At 39.5% G+C, this 18,878-nt stretch overlaps 1 protein-coding gene across 1 annotated transcript in view; it reads left to right on the top strand.

The window, feature by feature from the left end:
- DNAH3 (dynein axonemal heavy chain 3) overlaps positions 1-18,878 on the top strand; it is a 184,783-nt gene that overhangs the window by 88,186 nt on the left and 77,719 nt on the right. The window contains exons 28-32 of the mRNA XM_069096531.1: positions 2,806-3,004; positions 6,437-6,545; positions 6,982-7,095; positions 7,746-7,922; positions 16,945-17,036. Coding sequence (XP_068952632.1) covers positions 2,806-3,004; positions 6,437-6,545; positions 6,982-7,095; positions 7,746-7,922; positions 16,945-17,036 — 691 coding nt within the window. The remainder of the gene's footprint in view (positions 1-2,805; positions 3,005-6,436; positions 6,546-6,981; positions 7,096-7,745; positions 7,923-16,944; positions 17,037-18,878) is intronic.

The following is an 18,878-nucleotide window of genomic DNA, read 5'->3' as shown; positions in this document are numbered from 1 at the left end:
ATGAAACTCACACTCTATCAAGGGAGATGGCGTGCAAACAACTACGTACACATGAGACAGACGAAATGTAAATGGAAGGTTGAAGGGGCTGGGGCTGGGGAAGGCCAGTTGCAGAAGATAGGATTTAAGCCTAGTCTTGAAAAAAAGGCAGGGGAGCCAGGAGCCAGAAGTGAAGAGGGACAGTCTTCTAGTAATGTGGGACAGTCAGTTCAAAGGCATGGGCTCTGGAAGTGGAGTTTTGTGTTTGAAGGACATTAAAAAGGGAACGAATTGGCATTGGATCATTAGAGTATATGGAGAGGTAAGATGACCAGAAAGGTCAAAGGAGACAGCTTTTGAAGGCTTTAAAAGCCAAACAAGAAAGTATTATATTTAGTCCTGGAGGTAATAGGGAGCCAATAGAGTTTATTGAGTAAGGGACTGACGTGGTCAGATGTGCACTTTAGGAGAAAATGTTCTAATGTTTTCACATACAATCAATATAAACACCTAACCTCACACCTAACCATCTCTAATTCTGAAACAACTACTCCCTTTCCTCTTCCATATACTTCCTTCAGATTACAATTCACCTTTTAGTGATATGTCCACTTTTTCCCCTCCAAGGGTTACTCTTGGTATTCATGTAAATCTCCTTTTACCTGCATAAAATGTGAATGGGTGAGGGGAGGAAAGGGTGAGTGGGACCCATCCCACATGATTAGCCTTCTTGTATCTTGTTAGTGATGACCCTTATGATGACCATAGATGGAAGGAACTGCTATCCAGCAGTCAGTTTCAGAACTTGTCCTGTTGCAAGGCATATAGTAAAGGCTTGAGGGAGAGTTCTTTTGCAAAATCTTTCTAATTGACCAAAGAATTTGAATTTTTGGCATCACCCCTGATGTCCCATACCAATTCTATGAGCTTTCTGGAGAAGATTAATGACCAAAGGTCACAGGAATCTTTTCTGCCCCTCCCCCCCCAACAATAACCACCACCTGTGAAAGGATAGAATAAATTGAATTTTAAAAGCCTGCTGCATACAAGAAGTATAGCTTTCAGCTGATTTTTTTTTAGGATTCCTAAATTTGAAAATAAGAGTGAATTATATGCCTAAAGATTCATTTTATGGTGAATGCCTTTAAACCTATCCACTGAAATGCCTGATGAAAGTCTCATAGGCTGTCCCAATGTCATGGGGTTCTGAGGAAAGACTGAGGTTTTCTGATTTCCTGGGGAGAAAAAAGGAAGGTTGGAGGAAGGGAGAAAGGGTGCTGGGAGCTTGGTGAGGAATCTTAATCACAAAATCTCTCTGGCCTAATTCCCTAGTGGGCTCTGTAAAGTCTCCCTTACCTGTGTAAGAAGGAGACCTTGAAAGCATGGGAACTAGTCACCACTCCAAAAGGGGCTAGGACCAACCTGTTTCACTAACTTTAAAAGATACAGCCAGACCATTAGATCTCTTTATGAGAGTAGTCCTTTGAATAGATTAGAAAGGAAGCAATAATTATGAAGAATGATAGACCATACCCTCAGGGTGAACTTTTAAAAAGTCAGTTCAATGAGTCCAGGAGACAGCTCAGATTGGGGATGGGTAAAAGAAATATGAAGGTGGAGAAAGGCAACCTGTAAAAAGTAACTTGGAGCTGAGAGAATAAAAGTGTAGGGAAAGGCAGCCTCCGTAAAGAAAGTAGTCTGGTCTTTAGAAGTGGTGCTACTTAGGCTGGTGGTCCTGAGGTGTGTTGGGATAGAAACTGTGTTTCTGTACCATCCTCTTCCCCCTCATAAACACACACAACAACAGACCCCCAAGACAACAGTTCACGTCTTTTCTTTCTCCTTGAGCATCTTTATGGAATCTTCTCCTCTGGGTACAGGGGAAATCTATTTACCTTTCTTCAAGTCAAGTCAAAAGCACATTTATTAAGCACATAATATGTATCAGTCACTGTGCTAAGCATTGGCAATACAATAAAATGAAAAAAATAGTCCCTGCCTTCAATTAACACAAAATCTAATGGGGACAACATGCAAACAGCTATGTATAACCAAGATGTACAGGATAAAATGGAGGTAATCTCAGAGGGATTTCTTTGTTTTAAATGTTTACTTTGTCTTTATGAATATCTTTAGCCATCTGCCTTTGTTAGTCGGGGTATACTTATTAGAAAGATAGTTTTGAAGAGTTGACTGACAGGAGGTCATTCCCAGAGAAGAGGTACACTGAGGTATTTGACCAGAAGTGCTGTCTCTGACTAGAGACTTGGAGATAACAAAATGATAAGAAGAATTACAGTTCCTTTGATACTGCTTTCCAAAGTGGTTTGTACCCAAGAAACCCTTCGGAACAATGGGTCAGGGGGGGGGGGGGGAGGAGCTGAACAACCCTGCTTCCCACATCACATCCATTTAATACGACCAATGTGTGTTTGGAGATTCATGTACAAAATCCTGCAGAAAGCTGACTTTCTACCCTGGTACCTGGAAAGAAGTAAAACAGAGCAGCTGAGGGAAACTGCTCTCTAGGTAATGACTAGAGGTTGGTGGGAGGTGAAGGATCTACCTCAATCACTAATAGACAAGTTAATTTGTTAGGCATGGCTTAATTAAAACCTACTTGAAGGCAGGGGGTGCTCTAGCTGACCTTTGGGGGTTTTTTTCTGCTTGAAGTGTCTATGACTACAGGTGGATGGTATTTACTCTGAGTTTTCAGTAGCAAAAGAGAGACAGAGTGAGTGAGTGAGAGAGAGAGAGAGAGAGAGAGAGAGAGAGAGAGAGAGAAACACTGTTCACCCTTACATGTGTATCTGTATGTCTGGACAGCTCGTGATGTGGTTGCCAAATTAGCCCATGACAAGGTTGGAGATCTGAATGACTTCCAGTGGATCTCCCAGCTTCGCTATACTTGGGAAAATGGGGATGTGATTGTGAGAATGATCACTACAGAAGCTTTGTATGGCTATGAATACCTGGGGAATTCCCTACGACTGGTGATTACCCCCCTCACTGACCGATGTTACAGGTAAACTTGGTTAATCCCTATGGCATGGTTTCACCTTTCAAAATGAGGTTAAAAAAACCTCCCACTTGCTGCCTCTTCTTTTGCTATACATTATTCCTCTCTAGGACTCTTCTAGAGAAGGATTTAAATAAGATAGGAATTTAACATGGGCCTAGTGGCATATGGGAGAATCCCACAGTTCTGGGTATCACATTTTATGAAGGACAATTGACATTGTTCAGTTAACCAAGATGGTGAAGAGATTCAAAACTACACCAAACAATGATCAATTGAATTGAATGGACGTGATTAACTTGGAGAAGAAAAGAATTAGGGGGAACATGAAAGCTCAAACATTAGGTGGGAAAGGGAGCCTTTTGTAGAAGAATAAATAGACTGGACTTATTGTTTGGCCTCAGGAGGCAGAACTGGGCAGTGCATGGAGATTACAAAGATAAAGATTTCAGCTTGATGAAAAGGAAAACTTCCAAATAAAGCTTTGCAAAAGTAGAATGAATGGAATCAGTAGGTAGTGAGTTCCCCATTACTGGAAGTCTATAAGCAGAAGCTTTAAATAGGGATGTTTTAGAGGATATTCCTGTTCAAATTTGAGTTGGACCAAACCAGAAGTGTTTGACCCAACACTCCCAAGTGTTTAACCCGAATCAGATTAAAATGTAATTGGGAAATATTTAACAGAATAAATAAAAACACAGTAGAACACAATGTGAATATGTGGTTTCCTAAGTCAATATAAGGCCTGCAGGGATTCTTCTCTATTGTTTTGTGACCCCATTTCTATCTGAGTTTGACAGCACTGGATGAGATAGTCACTGAAGTCCCTCCCAGCTCCGAGATTCTGTAATTCTATGTGCCTTCTTCTTTCACAATATTTCAGTTGGAAGCAGCTTTAGACTTACAGACATCTGGTAAGGGAGAATATGCTTTCTCTAAAGTCAGCTCATTCTAATTTTGGACCATTTTGATTGTTAAGTTTTTATTTGTTTTCCCTTATATCAAGCTTATATCTTTCTCTTTACAACTTTTGCCCACTGTTTTTAGTTTGGTCCTCTGGGCTCGAGCAAAATAGGAGTATTTCCTCTTCCACAAGACAGTGTTCAAATAACTAGAAGACAGTATCATGTCTTCCTTAATTTTTCTCTTCTTCAGGATACCTGCTCCCAATCCTTCCACTGAGCCTAATATTGCATAATTTCAAGGCCTAACCACCCTGGACACACCTCTTTTCTGAATGCTCCAGGGTCCATAACGTCCTCCCTACAATAAGGCATCCAAAATGGAACAAAATATCTAAGACCTTGTCCACCTAGGACAGATACAGTAGAGCTATGATTCCTCCTAATCCCAGCCACCATGCTTCTCATTGCACTCTAAGGTTTTCTCACTCTTCCCATGTGAAAAGACAAAAATGAATCCCAAGAGATACTGTTCAGTGCTTGCCATCATGCAACTCTGCCCACCCTTCCCAATCTACTGTTATAAAAGTCATTCTGATCTGAGACCATTTTGGGAAACTGATGCAACAGTATCTCTGGGTGCTGCCTTGTTTCTGTAAGTCTATTAAGTTGACACTCTTTGAGAAAGGGCATCGTTTCATGGAAGAAAGATAAAGCACCTGCTACATTAACCAATTCTAATTCCACATTTGTGCAAAGTGGAGGGGTTTGATGCTGAGAACCATGACTACTATCTATTCTCTCAAGAGCATGGGATTTAAAGCTTGAAGGAATCTTAAACATCAACTAGTTCAGCTTCTTCATTTACAAATGAAGAAACTGAGGCCCAGGGGGGGTTGTTACTTGCCCATGGTCATAAGGTGAAAAGTAGGGAGACAGCTAAATATTTTGTTTAGATAGTACAACTTTCTGGGCCTCCATTTCCTCATTTTTAAAGTGGCCCAGATGATCTCTAAGATCTATTCTAGATCTGAATCTATGATCCTATGAGCCTTCCAATTACAATATTCTAGCAAATCTTGGAGAAGAATAGAGAGCCATATAATAATAATAATGATATTTATCATTCCTGGGAATAGAGGGAAGAAAGAACTACATTGTACAGAGGGGAAATGGAGGCATAAAGAAGTCTTTTAACATAAGGAAGCTGAGGCTAGGGTCCAGGAGCGTACTATGATTACCTTTGTTTAAGAAATTCGAGGTAACTAGGTGGTGTAGTAGAGTGCAGGACTTAAAGTCAGGAAGACCCAAGTTCAAATGCTAAGGCAGATACTTACTGGCTGTATGTAGCAGCAAGCACCCTAGCACACCTAGCATGGCTGCTAGCACATGTCCTTTGATCTGCTTTTCTAAAGGAAAGCAATTCAAAAAGGGTTAACAATCTTACTTTAAATCAGTCAAACATATATCATTACCTAGTTTCAGGGAAAAAGTCAGCACCCTGCACTTCAGAAAACACAAACAGAAGTTACAAGCAGACAAAAACACAGAGAAAATAACACAATTCAGCAGACCAACAGACAGGGCTTCTAGCTGTCTGACCATTGCATATATACAGTTAGTCACCAGAGAGAGAAGCACCAATATCTGGGTTTTCAAAGCCAGGGGGTTCAATGGCTGCCCAGAGTCTTATCTGGCCAAATCACACAACCCTTCCCATAAGTAAGCCCCAAGGCGAAACCTAACCTCAGGTGTATATATAGCCTTCTCCAGGGCCAGAGAACATCACAACCCTCATGACCCACTTGACTACAATGTAACAAAAGTTGTGCCTTCCTGAAAAACAAGCCTTCCACCACAGGCTCCATGTGACCACGTGCAGCCTATTGGGGCAGAGTGTATTTTCAAATCAGGAAAGATCCTCAAACTCACCTAAGCCTATTAAGGGGCAGGGAAGATCTTCAAATTCCTATTACCATTACACTGTGTAATTGGGCAAGTTAACCTCTTTCAGTCTTAATTTCCCAATTTGTAAAATGGGAATAATAGCATCTACTTCATCGGGTTATTGTGAAAATCAAATGAGTGAACATATGTGCAGTGTTTTGTAATCCTTAAAGACATATAAGTGCTCATTGTTGTTGTTATTATCATTATTTTATAAGTGCCCAGTTAGTTGCCCTTCAATTTTGAACAAGGATAGCTTAGCTCAGCAACTGTTCTCCCAGCCGGTGTCTACTTTCTGTCCCATCTTCAGCTGGAAGAGGGTTGTGTCCAAATTTGAACAGGATGTATGTGGGGGAGAGGGGGGTGGAAAAAACATCTTTGGATATTGATAAAAGCTAGGAAACTCTATGGACCCCAACACATAGTTAACCATTTTGGTCCAGTTAATGGCCTATAATATCCCTAGAGAAAATCATTATGTAGATTGGGAAAGGTCTATTCAATGCATCACAGCTTCGCTGGAATCTCTCCCAGCCCTGTAAACTCTAGGACTCAATAAATGACTAAGGTCTTGTTCTCTTCTCTTTAGGACTTTAATGGGAGCTTTGAAACTGAATCTTGGGGGTGCCCCAGAGGGCCCTGCTGGGACAGGCAAAACAGAAACTACAAAAGATCTAGCCAAGGCCTTGGCTAAGCAGGTAATTAAAACAATATTGCCCTGACCCTAATGGTCACTTCCTGTCCCTTTAAGGAGCTCTATGTCAGAGCCAAGACTCAAGATGACCACAGAATTGTAAGTGGGAGAAGGGTTGGAAATCATACACTGAATAAAAGGTTGAACTAGAAAGCATCGTGCTATAGGGAAAGAGCATCCTGATGCAGGGACCAATGCCTTGGGTTCAGATTGTCTGATGTTTAACTATATAACACTGGGCAAATCAATTGAACTTTCTGGGCCTCCGTTTCCTCATTTTTAAAGTGGCCCAGATGATCTCTGAGATTTATTCTAGATCTGAATCTATGATCCTATGAGCCTTCCAATTACGATATTCTAGCAAATCTTGGAGAAGAATAGAGAGCCAAAATTAGCTTGGGAAGTAGTAACATTTATGGCATTTCCCCCCATGTCTTTAGTGTGTGGTCTTCAATTGCTCTGATGGTCTGGATTACAAAGCCATGGGAAAGTTCTTCAAGGGTTTGGCCCAGTCTGGAGCATGGGCCTGCTTTGATGAATTCAACAGGATTGAGGTAACTCTTAGTGCCAAGTCATGGGAGTGCAGGAATAAAAGGGAAGAGGAGTTGGAGAATCTGAGTTCTATTACTAGAGAGTGCCTTATATTTTTCATCTATCCTTCATAGCACTCAGAACATAGTAAGTAAATATTTATTGATTTGAGTTAATTTTAAAACAAAATTACCACCGAGGAAACCATGTTAAACTCTCATCATATTTTCTCTCTCCCCCATCTCATGAATGCATTCATACACATATACAAAGTACATACAAATACAAATAGTAACACATACACAAATATAAGCACACACACCTATGTACACACATGGGCAAGTCACTTCTCTCTGGGTCTTCAGTAGTTGAATCTCCATGGTCCCTGGCAGTTTTAAATCCTATCATCCCATCATACATTCATGCATTCTCTTATTCTCTGCCAATAGCCAAGTTACCCATGTAGTTTTTCACTGAAAATTTGATAGCTTAATTTTGGCATTCCTCAATAACCTTGAGAACTGGTTCACAATGAACAATGTTTCTGAAGTGATTAAAGAGTTGATTTAGGTATCTCTTTTACTTTACTTTTTTACTCAAAATTCTTGGTTGTATTGGGATGGGAATGAGAGGTTCAGGCTGCTGTAGCCAGTAGATATTCTTCTCACCCTAGGTGGAGGTACTGTCTGTGGTGGCCCAGCAGATCCTCAGCATTCAACAGGCTATCATTCGAAAGCTGAAGACTTTCATATTTGAAGGCACTGAAATCTCTCTGAATCCAACCTGTTCTGTCTTCATTACCATGAATCCTGGGTACGCAGGACGGGCAGAGCTTCCTGATAACCTCAAGGTAAATACTAACTGGTATGGGACTGGGGCATCCCAGAGACAACTATCATCAGGGGTATTATCAGACAGTGACTGTAGAAGTGGAGTTTAGAATATATGATACCAGGTGAAAGTTTCTTTTTGTCACTGTCTATTGTTTATTTATTTATCTATCTATCTATTTATTTATTTATTTTTGAAGCAATCAGGGTTAAGTAATCTGCTCAAGGTTACACGGCCAGTTATTTTTGTGTGGGTGTCGAGTATCTGAGGCCGGAACCGATCCCAGGTCTCCCGACGCTGGGGCCAGCACTCTTACTCACTGCACCACCTGGCCGCCCCCATTGTTTATTTTTTGCTGCTTTCCATTATATTTGCCTGAGCATTTCTGTGAGGCAGTGTAGTATAGTAGGTAGAACATGGGCTTAGGAGACAGCCAAGGTTCTTATCCCAGCCTTTCCACTAACTAGCTCTGTGAAAGTCTCTTCATCTATAAAAGAACAGTAGTAACAAATGTCCTACCCATCTCCCAGAGATGCCTTCTGAGAATCAAAGGAGATCATAGATGTGAAAGTACTTTGGAAAGTTTAAAATACAGTACAATTATAAAATATTATTTTCATATTTTGTAATTCCTATCATCCCTTAAATAATATTGATACCCTGACCTGAGCTGTCAGTATCTCTGGGAAGCCTCTGTGATTATCTGTTTTTTAGTTCAATTTTATTTAATTTCATGTCCTCATTTTTTCCTTCTATCCTAACTCTCCCTATACACACAACATACCCACACACACCCCTGTTACAAATATGTAGTCAATAAAAACAAATTCTTGCATTGGCCAAGTTCCCCTCCCCTTTTAAATATTTCTCAATCTTCACTCTAAGCACATCACATCTCTGTCAGGAGATGGATAGCATATTTTATTATGAGTCTTCTGGAATCATGGTTGGTCATTGTGCTGATCAGAGTTCTGAAGTCTTTCTGTTGTTTATCTTTACAATATTGTTGTCGTTTAATTTTTCTTTCTGGTTCTTTCTGCTCATTACTTTGCATCAGTTCACAATAATCTTCCAACATTTCTCTCAAACCATCTCCCTCATTGTCTCTTATAGCATAATAACATCCCATCACATTCATAAACTATAACTTGTTCACTCATTCCCAATTAACAGGTACCTCCTCAGTTTCCAATTCTTTGCCACTACAGAAAGAACTGCTCCTATAACTGTATTTTAATAAATGGGTAGGTGGCTGAATAGCAATGACAATTCACTTTTATATAATACTTTAAAATTGTAGAAGATTGACTACCAATATTATAAGCATTTTATGATTTACATAACTATGTCTCTGACTAATATGAAAATATTTTGCATGATTGCACATGTATAACTTATATCAAACCATCTATCTTCTCAGGAAAGGAGAGGGGGAGGGAGAGATTTGGAACTCACAAATTTTAAAAAATGAATGTTGAAAATTGTCTTTACATGTAATTGGGAAAATAAAATGTTATTTAAAAAAAAAACCTATGTCTCAGAGAAGGCAAAAGAATTTCTTGAACATCATTCACTTAGTAAGTTAGTACTATTCGAACTCAGATCTTCTGACTCTTTCCATCATACCATATTGTTTCCTACACTGCGCATAAAGTTATTCTCACAACCACAACAAGCTCCCAAGTTTTCCCCTGACAACCAAAGGAGATATTGTCAGTAGGATTTTTTTTCTTCATAGAATGGCATTGTTGTATACTGGAAAAAGAAATATGCTAGGGGGAAAAAGACAGGGCTTCCTAGTACTCCTCTAGCATTTAGTAACTGTAACACCCCAGGTGAGTCACTTAAACCCTTTGGGCCTCAGTTGCCTCATCTGTAAAGTAGAGATGATAATCCCAAGTGATGTATCCAGTACAGTGTACTCCACACATTAGAAACTTAATAAATGTTTGTTGAACATCAGCAGCCATCTATTCCAACTCATTCCATAATGGAATCTTTCTATACACATGACAAGTCATCTTCCAGCCTTTGCATAAAGAATTCCAGTGAGGGGCTATCCACTACTTTCCAAGACAATCCATCCAGTTTATGGATAGATCTCATTGTTACAAGTTTTTTTTCCCTTACATCAAGCCTAAATTGACCTTTTTCATAACTTCCAACCATTGCTTCTGGTTTTACCCTCTGGAGTCAAACAGAATAAATCTAATTAATTAATCCCCCATCCACTTGACAATTGTTCAGTTATTTGAAGATAACTGTTATGTTCCTCCTTCACATTGTGACCACCAGCCTTTTCTTCTTCAAACAACACATCCCCAGTTCCTTCAACTGAACTCAAAGCCCTGCACCATCTCAAGTATCTTTCTCTGATTTCTCTCCAGTTTAGTGCTAACCTGGGGCCAGTGCTAAGGATAGTTAAATAGTGATATGTTGAGCTTGACCCATGAAGATGGTCCATTTGTATCACTCAGTCCCATACCTTCTTTCCCTTTTTCCTAGTTGCAAGTTTTTGTAGCTTTATTTATCCAGATATAATATAGTTAAAAGGTTATTAGATTTGCAGTCATAGAGGGGATAGAGCCAAGATGGAGGGTTATAGGCAACTCAGTTGAACTCTCTCAACACTCCTCTTCAAACAACTTAATTTTTTTTTCATTAATGGACTAAAATAAGCATTTCCATAATAAAGTTAATTTAAAAACAGAAGATTGTACATGAAACTGCAGGTCTATTATGTACAACTTGCTATTACTTTTAAATATATTATAAAGTTGTTATAAATTTCTTTTTTTCTTCTCCTCTCCCCACCTTATGATGGCTATCATTAGACACAAATATGTAAGTATGTGTAAAATCATTCTATACATACTTCTATTTATTAATTCTTTCTTTGGATGCAGATAGCAAACTTCATAGGTCCTTTGTGGTTAATTTGGGAATAGTCAAAATGACTCATTCACTCAAAGTTGTTCTTAAAACAAAATTGCCTTTACTCTATATAACATTCTCTTGGTTCTGCTCATTATGCTCTTCATTATTTCGTACAAGTCTATCCATGTTTTTCCAAACAACTTTAAAATAATGCCTCAAATCAGATTTCGGAGGAGCAGAGCCAACATCTTTCTGGCCAAAGAAAACTTAAGATGTCAGCAGGGGAACTTTGTAATACCAGGATAGAGGCCTATCTGGGGCCCATACACAAGGCAGCAGCGATAATATCTGTCACTGCAGGAGCTCTCAGACTAGCAATGGTAAAGGAGTCAGACAACTGATCAGAAAGATATTACAGGAAACCCTTTGCTGGCTCTAGGTACAGCTGGCCTTGAATGGCAACTCTGTTGCCCATACACAGTTTTGGGTTGCAATTCCAGTAAAGCTAGAGGCCAGTCACAAGACATCAGGGCCCCTTGTAGTTCCAAGGCAAAGAGGAGTGCTAGCTCTTGTGGCTAAAGGGGAGCAGGAGTCAGAGCACAGCCCAGGAAAACAGTGACTACACCTCTCCCCACATCACACCACCTTGGAAATGTCAAAACCTGCAGATCCTCAGAACTAACTCTGAAAATAGCAGCACAAGAAACCCTAAAGCTGGGGATAATGCCTTCCCACCCCCAGATGAGCAAAGCTTTAACATAAAGTTTAAAGTCAAGAAATAGGATGGGAAAATGAGCAAACAACAACAACAAATAATTTGACCATAAAAACCTACTATGGTGGTAATGAAGACCAAGACATAAACTCAGAAGACAACAAAGTGAAAACTGCTACCTCAAAGAAAAATACTAACTGGGCCCAAGCTCAACAAGAATTCCCAGGAGAATTTTTTTTAAGTGATAAGAGTAATAGAGGAAAAATTGGGAAATGAGTGATGCAAGAAAATTATGAAAAGGCTTTTGAGGAGGGACAGGTTGAAAAGAGAGAGAGAAGAAATAGAAGAAAAAGAAATGGAAGAAAAGAACACAGTAAGCATAACTGTGAATGTGAATGACATGAGCTTATGCCCTAAACTCAAAATAATGGGCTGGGGTGGTGGCTGAGTGTGAAATGGTCTGCATTCCTGGCTGCAAAATGTGGTAGCTCTACCAGCTCAATACTCAGATCTCTACCTTCCAGAACTGGCCTTTCACGGAGGACTGCACCTGCATCTCAGAATGGATGACTGAACCTGGGTTCATCCATTGCCCAAATGAGAAGGAGTCCGATTTAGCCCAGTGCTTCTCTTTCAGGGAACCAGAGGACTGGGTGCCAGATAATGATCCTATGTTGGAACATAAAAAGCACTCATCTAGTTGTGCCTTCATCAGCATTAAGAAGATTGAAGATTTAACACTCAATGAGTTCCTGAAACTGGACAAAGAAAGAGCCAAGAACAAGATTGTAAAGGAAACCTCCTGGAAAAGAACTGAATTTGAAGTGTATACAAAGGAAGTATGGCATAACATCGAGCAACTGGCTGCATTAGAATGACTCCTTTCTCCATAATATCTTATTCCACAGCTTAATCATTATTTTAGAGCCATGTTCTCCAAATATTCATGTGGAACTGTTTGATGATGCCTTATAACAGAAGAAAACTTTGGAAATTTGAAGTTAGATTTCATCAGCTATTTTTTGCTTGAAGATGGTGCCAGATACAATTTGATTCCATCTTGTCTGACTAATGTTTATGACTTTGGTGATTTCTATTTTTTCTGAGCTATTTAAAACATTTTTGTACTTTTATATTGGTGCCCCCTGGGCTTGCCAGATGCTAGATAAAGACCTAGGTGAGAAGTGGAAGGGACTAACAGCACTGAATCCATTTTTATATTGCTATTTATGACTGATAAACTTTCTCATACCTAGTACTCTTATAGTTACAATTTGTTGTCTGACTTTCTATCTCTGGATCCTGGGATTTGAGGGTGAAAATGTTCTGTTTGTGAGTGAATTTATAATCCCATGGAAAATATACAATTAGTTAATTAAGGACATAGTATTTTTATACTTTGTATAATAATACTTTGGATTTATGTTGTGCTATTTTTCATTGTACACAAAGCAATTTGAATATTAGTTCATTTATCACAATAACCTTTTGAAGGTACTGTTGCCTTTGTTTTATTCTATCAGGAATATGAATGCTTCCAACACAAGACCTGAATGAAATCACATCACTTAACAAAGTCTTTGAAGGATGCCATGTGTTTTGTAAATTAGCAGTCTGGCTATTTGGAGCAATATACATTTTTTGGTATTAGTACTAGTAAATACATTTTATGATTCAACAATCTCAAATACAGAGAAAATGCCTTTTAAAAAAAACAGCACATCCTTTTAGCTGATGTTTTTAATTGATTCTTTTTCTTTTTCCTTTTTGGAGGGGGGAAGGCAGGGCAATTGGGGTTAAGTGACTTGTCCAAGGTCACACAGCTAGTTAAGTGTTAAGTGTCTGAGGTCGGATTTGAACTCAGGTCCTCCTGACTCCAGGGCCAGTGCTCTATTCACTGTGCCACCTGTGATAGTAATGGAATATAAAGATTCCCCTGTATTGGCTTGGTTTTCAAATTGATTGTGTTAAAACCCAGAGCTTGTTAATCCCACCTGTGGGATGGACTTGTTGATGTGAAAAGAGAGTCCTGAACTGGGAGGAGCTGGTGATGCAGATTTGGAGAGACAAGAGAGAGGCAATAGAACTTTTTGGAAGCAGCACCTCGTGGAGGCAGAGAGAGACTGAGAGGATTGCTGGAGGCCACTTTCAATTGCCCTGGACTTTTGAGACCCGCCCCCTGAGCTGCCAAGGACTGAGGAGACATGGCTGTTTTGCTGGTACTTTGTCTGTCTGTTTTGATGTTGTTTTGCCAGATTTGTGCACTGGTGAAAGACAGTCCTGTTGTTGAAGAAGTCCTGGAACCTGGCTTTTGGTTAAGAAGCCCTGAGACTGTCCTGCAGACAGAGAGTGAATACTGTCCACTGGTGAAGGACAGTGCTGTTGTTGCAGGGGTCTGGAGACTGTCCTGCAGACAGAGTGAATACTGTCCACTGGTGAAGGACAGTGCTGTTGTTGCAGGGGTCTGGGAACCTTTCTGTTGGTTCAGAAGCCCTGAAGAAGGATTTTCTTGTTGTATGTTTACAGAAATCCTGGGAGAGGGTTTTGCTAATGTTTTCAGGGGTTCTAGGACTGTTCTACAGACAGAGGATGAATTAATGAAGGGACTGGCAATGTATCTTGTGGCCTTGCTAAGCCTTGTCTCCCCAGGAACTAAGATTGCTGAGAACTTGCCTTGTGTCAAGATGAAGAAAAGACCTCCATTTGGGTATTAAGTGCTGTGCTTAAACTTGATGTAACTCTGGGGTAGATTCAATTGTGATCCAGGGGTGGGGAACTTTTGACCTTTTTGTGTTCTATGGTTAAACAAGTGAATGTACTTTACTTATGTTTGGAAACTAATCTCCATTTGAGAAGAGGGGCTTTGTGGTGGACTAAAGGTACAGCCTAGGGGTGGAGTAGTATTTAGAACAGGGACTTTGTAATTGATTGAATGATTGGAAAGTCCTGGGGTGGGGTAGTACTTGGAGATTATTTAATCACACTTAGTAAATGCTGTATTTTGAATGATGTCATGTTTTGATCTTCTCTGTTCTTGGTTGGTCACTGAATAAAATGGAGAGCACCTATGCTGGTATTTTGAACCTTGGGAAGTTGCCTTTCCTTGGCATTACATTACTCACACACCTACCTACCCCAAATTGAGTCTTTTTCAAGTAGCTACAGCATTGTAAAAGGTATGAAGAGTGTTGAAAAAAGACTCCTGTTTCCAGGGCAAAGTAAAGTTCTTCTGCTTTGCCTTCATTTGTTAAAAGAAGAATTACAATGGAAAAGTTGCACAACTTCTAAAAAATCAAATCCCCATAATGCCAAACAAACCTGTTCCAGGGTCCTGGCACACTGCTATTCTTTTCCCCCAGAAGAATTCCCAAAGTACATAATACTTTTCATAGGAGTACATCTATGGATGATGGTGGTTTTGGGTGGTGTAGAATATTTGAAATGTGTTTAAGTGAGGACTACTTTATGTTGTTGTTTCCATTACCTTTTCAGTAATGATTAAAACTAAGCAGGTCAGTCTGATTCACCCGTCTTTCAAATGGAAAAAATTTTTAAAATAAAGGACTGGAGCAGAATCTAATATGCTTCAGCAAAACTAAAAAAAAAAGGCAGAAGTAGCAATCCTTATCTCAGACAAAGCAAAGCAAAAACAGACCTAATTAAAAGAGAGAATCAGGGAAACTACATTTTCCTAAAAGGTACCATAGACAATGAAGTAATATTAAAAAAAATTTACAGCAAGTTTCTCTGATAAAGACCTCCTTTCTCAAATATATATTGAGTTGGGGTGGCTAGGTGGCACAGTGAATAGAGCACCAGCCCTGGAGTCAGAAAGACCTGGGTTCGGATCCTGCCTCAGACACTTAACACAAAAGCTGGGCACATGGCCTTGGGCAAGTCACTTAATCCCAATTGCCCTCCAAAAAGCAAAATATATATACATATATATTTTTTTGAGTATAGAATTGAGTCAAATGTCTAAAAATAAGAGCCATTCCCCAATTGAAAAATGGTTAAAGGATATAAACAGTCATTTTTCAGAACAATAAATTAAAGCTATCTATAGTCATATAAAAGTGTTCTAAATTATTATTGATTAAATAAATGAAAATTACAGTAACTCTGAGGTACCACTTCACCCCTATTAGAAATAAATGTTGGAAGAGATGATGGGAAAATAAGTATATTAATGAATCATTGATGGAGTAATGAACTCTTGTTCTAGAGGAATAATTTGAAACTAAGCCCAAAGGGCTATAAAACTGTGCATACCCTTTGACCCAGCAAGACCACTACTAGATCTGTATCCCAAAGAGGTCACAAAAAGGAAAAAGATCTATATATACAAAAATATTTATAGCAGCTCTTTCCAAAGAATTAGAAATTGAGAAGATGCTCATCAATTGGGGAATGGCTGAGCAAGTTGTGGCATATGATTGTGATGGAATACTATTCTGCTGTGGAAAATGACAATTTGGAGGGGATAGGGTTTCAGAAAAACATGGCAAGACCCATATGAACTGATGCAAAGTGTAATGAGAAGAACTGACAGATCATTGCACATAGTAACAACTGTGAAAGACTTGGCTACTCTGATCAATAACAGTGATCCAAGACAATGGACCCATAATGAGAAAAATGTTATCCACTACTGGAGACAAAACTGATGAACTCTGAGTGCAAACTGAAATAGAATTTTCTCACTTTCTGTATTTTTCTTGCTCTTTTGATATATGGCTAATATGGAAATATATTTTGCATGAAAAAAAAAATTTTCAGTACACTGGATTCAAAACCAGGCAGCTCACTATCACAGTAGATGAAGTACCAGGCCTGGAGTCAGGAAAACTTATCTTTGTGAGTTCAAATCCAGGCTTACTAGCTGTGTGACCCTGGGCAAGTCACTTAACCCTGTTTGCCTCAGTTTCTTCATTTGTAAAATGGGAAGGAAATGGTAAACCACTTCAGTATCTTTGCCTAGAAAAAATCCCAAATTAGGTCACAAAGAGTCAGACATGACTGGATAACAATAACATAGTTCAATTCCCAGTTCCACTATTTCCTCTATATCTCTTTGGCCAAGTTACTTAGTTTTTTCTTGTTTCTTCATCTGTAAAATGAGGACAATACAGCTCAAACTACATACTTCACAGGGTTGACACAGGTATCAAATGAGATAGCATTTGTGTAAAAAGCCCTGACCAATCAGTCTTTCCACATTGATATGGGGGACTCCCAGTGAGGAACTGCTATCTACAAATATATTCTGGCAACATATAAGAGCCTTCCTGATTCCAAAGTTTGTTCTCTATCCACTATGCCATGTCGCCTTTTTATGGGAACATATTCCTTTATTATTATTCTTTCACTTTGCCAATACAGACACAGCCTCTATGTGTATATTTCTGGCATGTTCTGATTACCTGTTTTGGCTTTCTTTCTTCCTTAGGCTTTGTTCCGAACAGTTGCCATGATGGTACCTGATTATGCATTAATTGGGGAAATCTCCCTATATTCCATGGGGTTTCTGGACTCCCGTAGGTAAGCTGCTTTAGATTTTTCACTTTCTGATAGATTCTGAAAAGTCCATAGTGACCAGCAAAGTTTACCAGGAGTAGCCAGTTTAGGGCTCAGGGTTTAGTTTAGATTACCTGGATTCCATGTGGCAGATCAGAACATTAGGATCATACGATCATAGATAGCTGGAATGGGCCTCGGAGATTATCTAGTCTGATCCTAAAAGAGGTTAAATGACTTGCTTTGTCAGAAGTAAGATTTGAACCCAGATCCTCTGACTCTAGATTCAGTGCTTGATCATATTTAGTCTTTTCTTATAAACCAGTCAGTCTGAGGACCTCTCTTTGGTTTTGTCATTTATTGGGAGATGTTGCAAGGTAAACTTATATTCCAAGCATGTGCCTACTTCTCTCCCAGAAGCCTAAGCCTAAGGTAGATTTATTGTTGTGGAGCAGCAATGTGATGCAGTGGATGGAGTGCCAGACCTAGAGTCAGGAAGACTTCATCTTTCTGAGTTCAAATCCAGTCTCAGATACTTACGTGATCTTGAGCAAGTCACTTAATTTTATTTGCCTCAGTTTCTTATCTGTAAAATGAGCTGGAGAAGGAAATGGCAAACCATTTCAGTATCTTTGCCAAGATAACCCCAAATGGGGTCACATAAAGCTAGACATGACTGAACAACAGCAACAACAAATTCCCCAGTGGGGAAGGGCTGCTCAGAGTCATTCACACTCTTTTATATGGCACCATTTGGGATCAATGGCCCATATTTAAGATACCTGGAGAAATTTAGGGGTGAAGTCTGTAGCTTTTTTTTTTTTTGCTTTTTGGAGGGGCAATTGGGGTTAAGTGACTTGCCCAAGGTCACACAGCTAGTTTTGTGTTAAGTGTCTAAGGCTGCATTTGAACTCAGGTCCTCCTGACTTCAGGGCCGGTGCTCTATTCACTGCGTCACCTAGCTGCCCATAATTTAAGTACATTCTTTTTTTTTCTTTTTGGAGGGCAATTGGGGTTAAGTGACTTGCCCAAGGTCACACGGCTAGTAAGTGCTAAGTGACAGAGGCCGGATTTGAACTCAGGTCCTCCTGACTCCAGGGCTGGTGCTCTATTCACTGTGCCACCTAGCCACCAAGTCTGTAGCTTTGAAGCTTTTTGGGTGGTTGTTTTTTATGGAGCTAACTGGATCATGTAGGGATGAAAGTCTAGAAGCCAACTTCATTAACATTATGTTCTAAGAAGCTTAGCCAGGCAATCACAATTGTTCCTTAGAAGACTTTCTTTGCCACATGGGTGATTTTGATTAAATTGAAGTGTGATATGGCAGCCAAGAAGGCCAATTCAATCTTAGGCTATAACTACAAGAGGTACTAGAGGAAAGGCCAAACCCACTATTCCCTGGTCAATTAATATCTAGAATATCATGACCAGTTCTGAGTGCCACATTGTAGGAAGCATATTGATAACCTGCAGAGCATCCAGAGGAGAGCTGCCAGGATGGGGAAGGGTCTCAAGTTCATACCACACAAAAATAAATCAAGAGAACTGGGGTTTGCTAGCCTAGAGAAGAGAAGACTTAGGAGGAATAAAATAGCTGTCTGCTAGAACTTTAAGGGATGTTATGTGGAAGAGGGATTCAGCTTGTTCTGCTTAACTCCTGAGAGCAGAGCTAAGAACAACGGGATATAAGATGTAGAGAGGCAGATTTAAGCTCAATGTAAGGAAAAGCTTCCTAAGAATTAGAGCTTTCCAAAAGTGGAATAAGACCGTGATGTTGGGAAAGATTGAAGGCAAAAGGAAAAAGGAATGGCAGAGGATTAGATAGATAGATAGATAGATAGATAGATAGATAGATAGATAGATAGA

This window comes from Petaurus breviceps, unplaced genomic scaffold, assembly GCF_028583685.1.
Source record: "Petaurus breviceps papuanus isolate PSGF00001 unplaced genomic scaffold, PetGlider_PUasm1.0 229, whole genome shotgun sequence".
NCBI classification, from domain to species: Eukaryota; Metazoa; Chordata; class Mammalia; order Diprotodontia; family Petauridae; genus Petaurus; species Petaurus breviceps.
The sequence above is the reverse complement of the archived record's forward strand: the minus strand, read 5'-3'. Positions and strand labels throughout refer to the sequence as shown.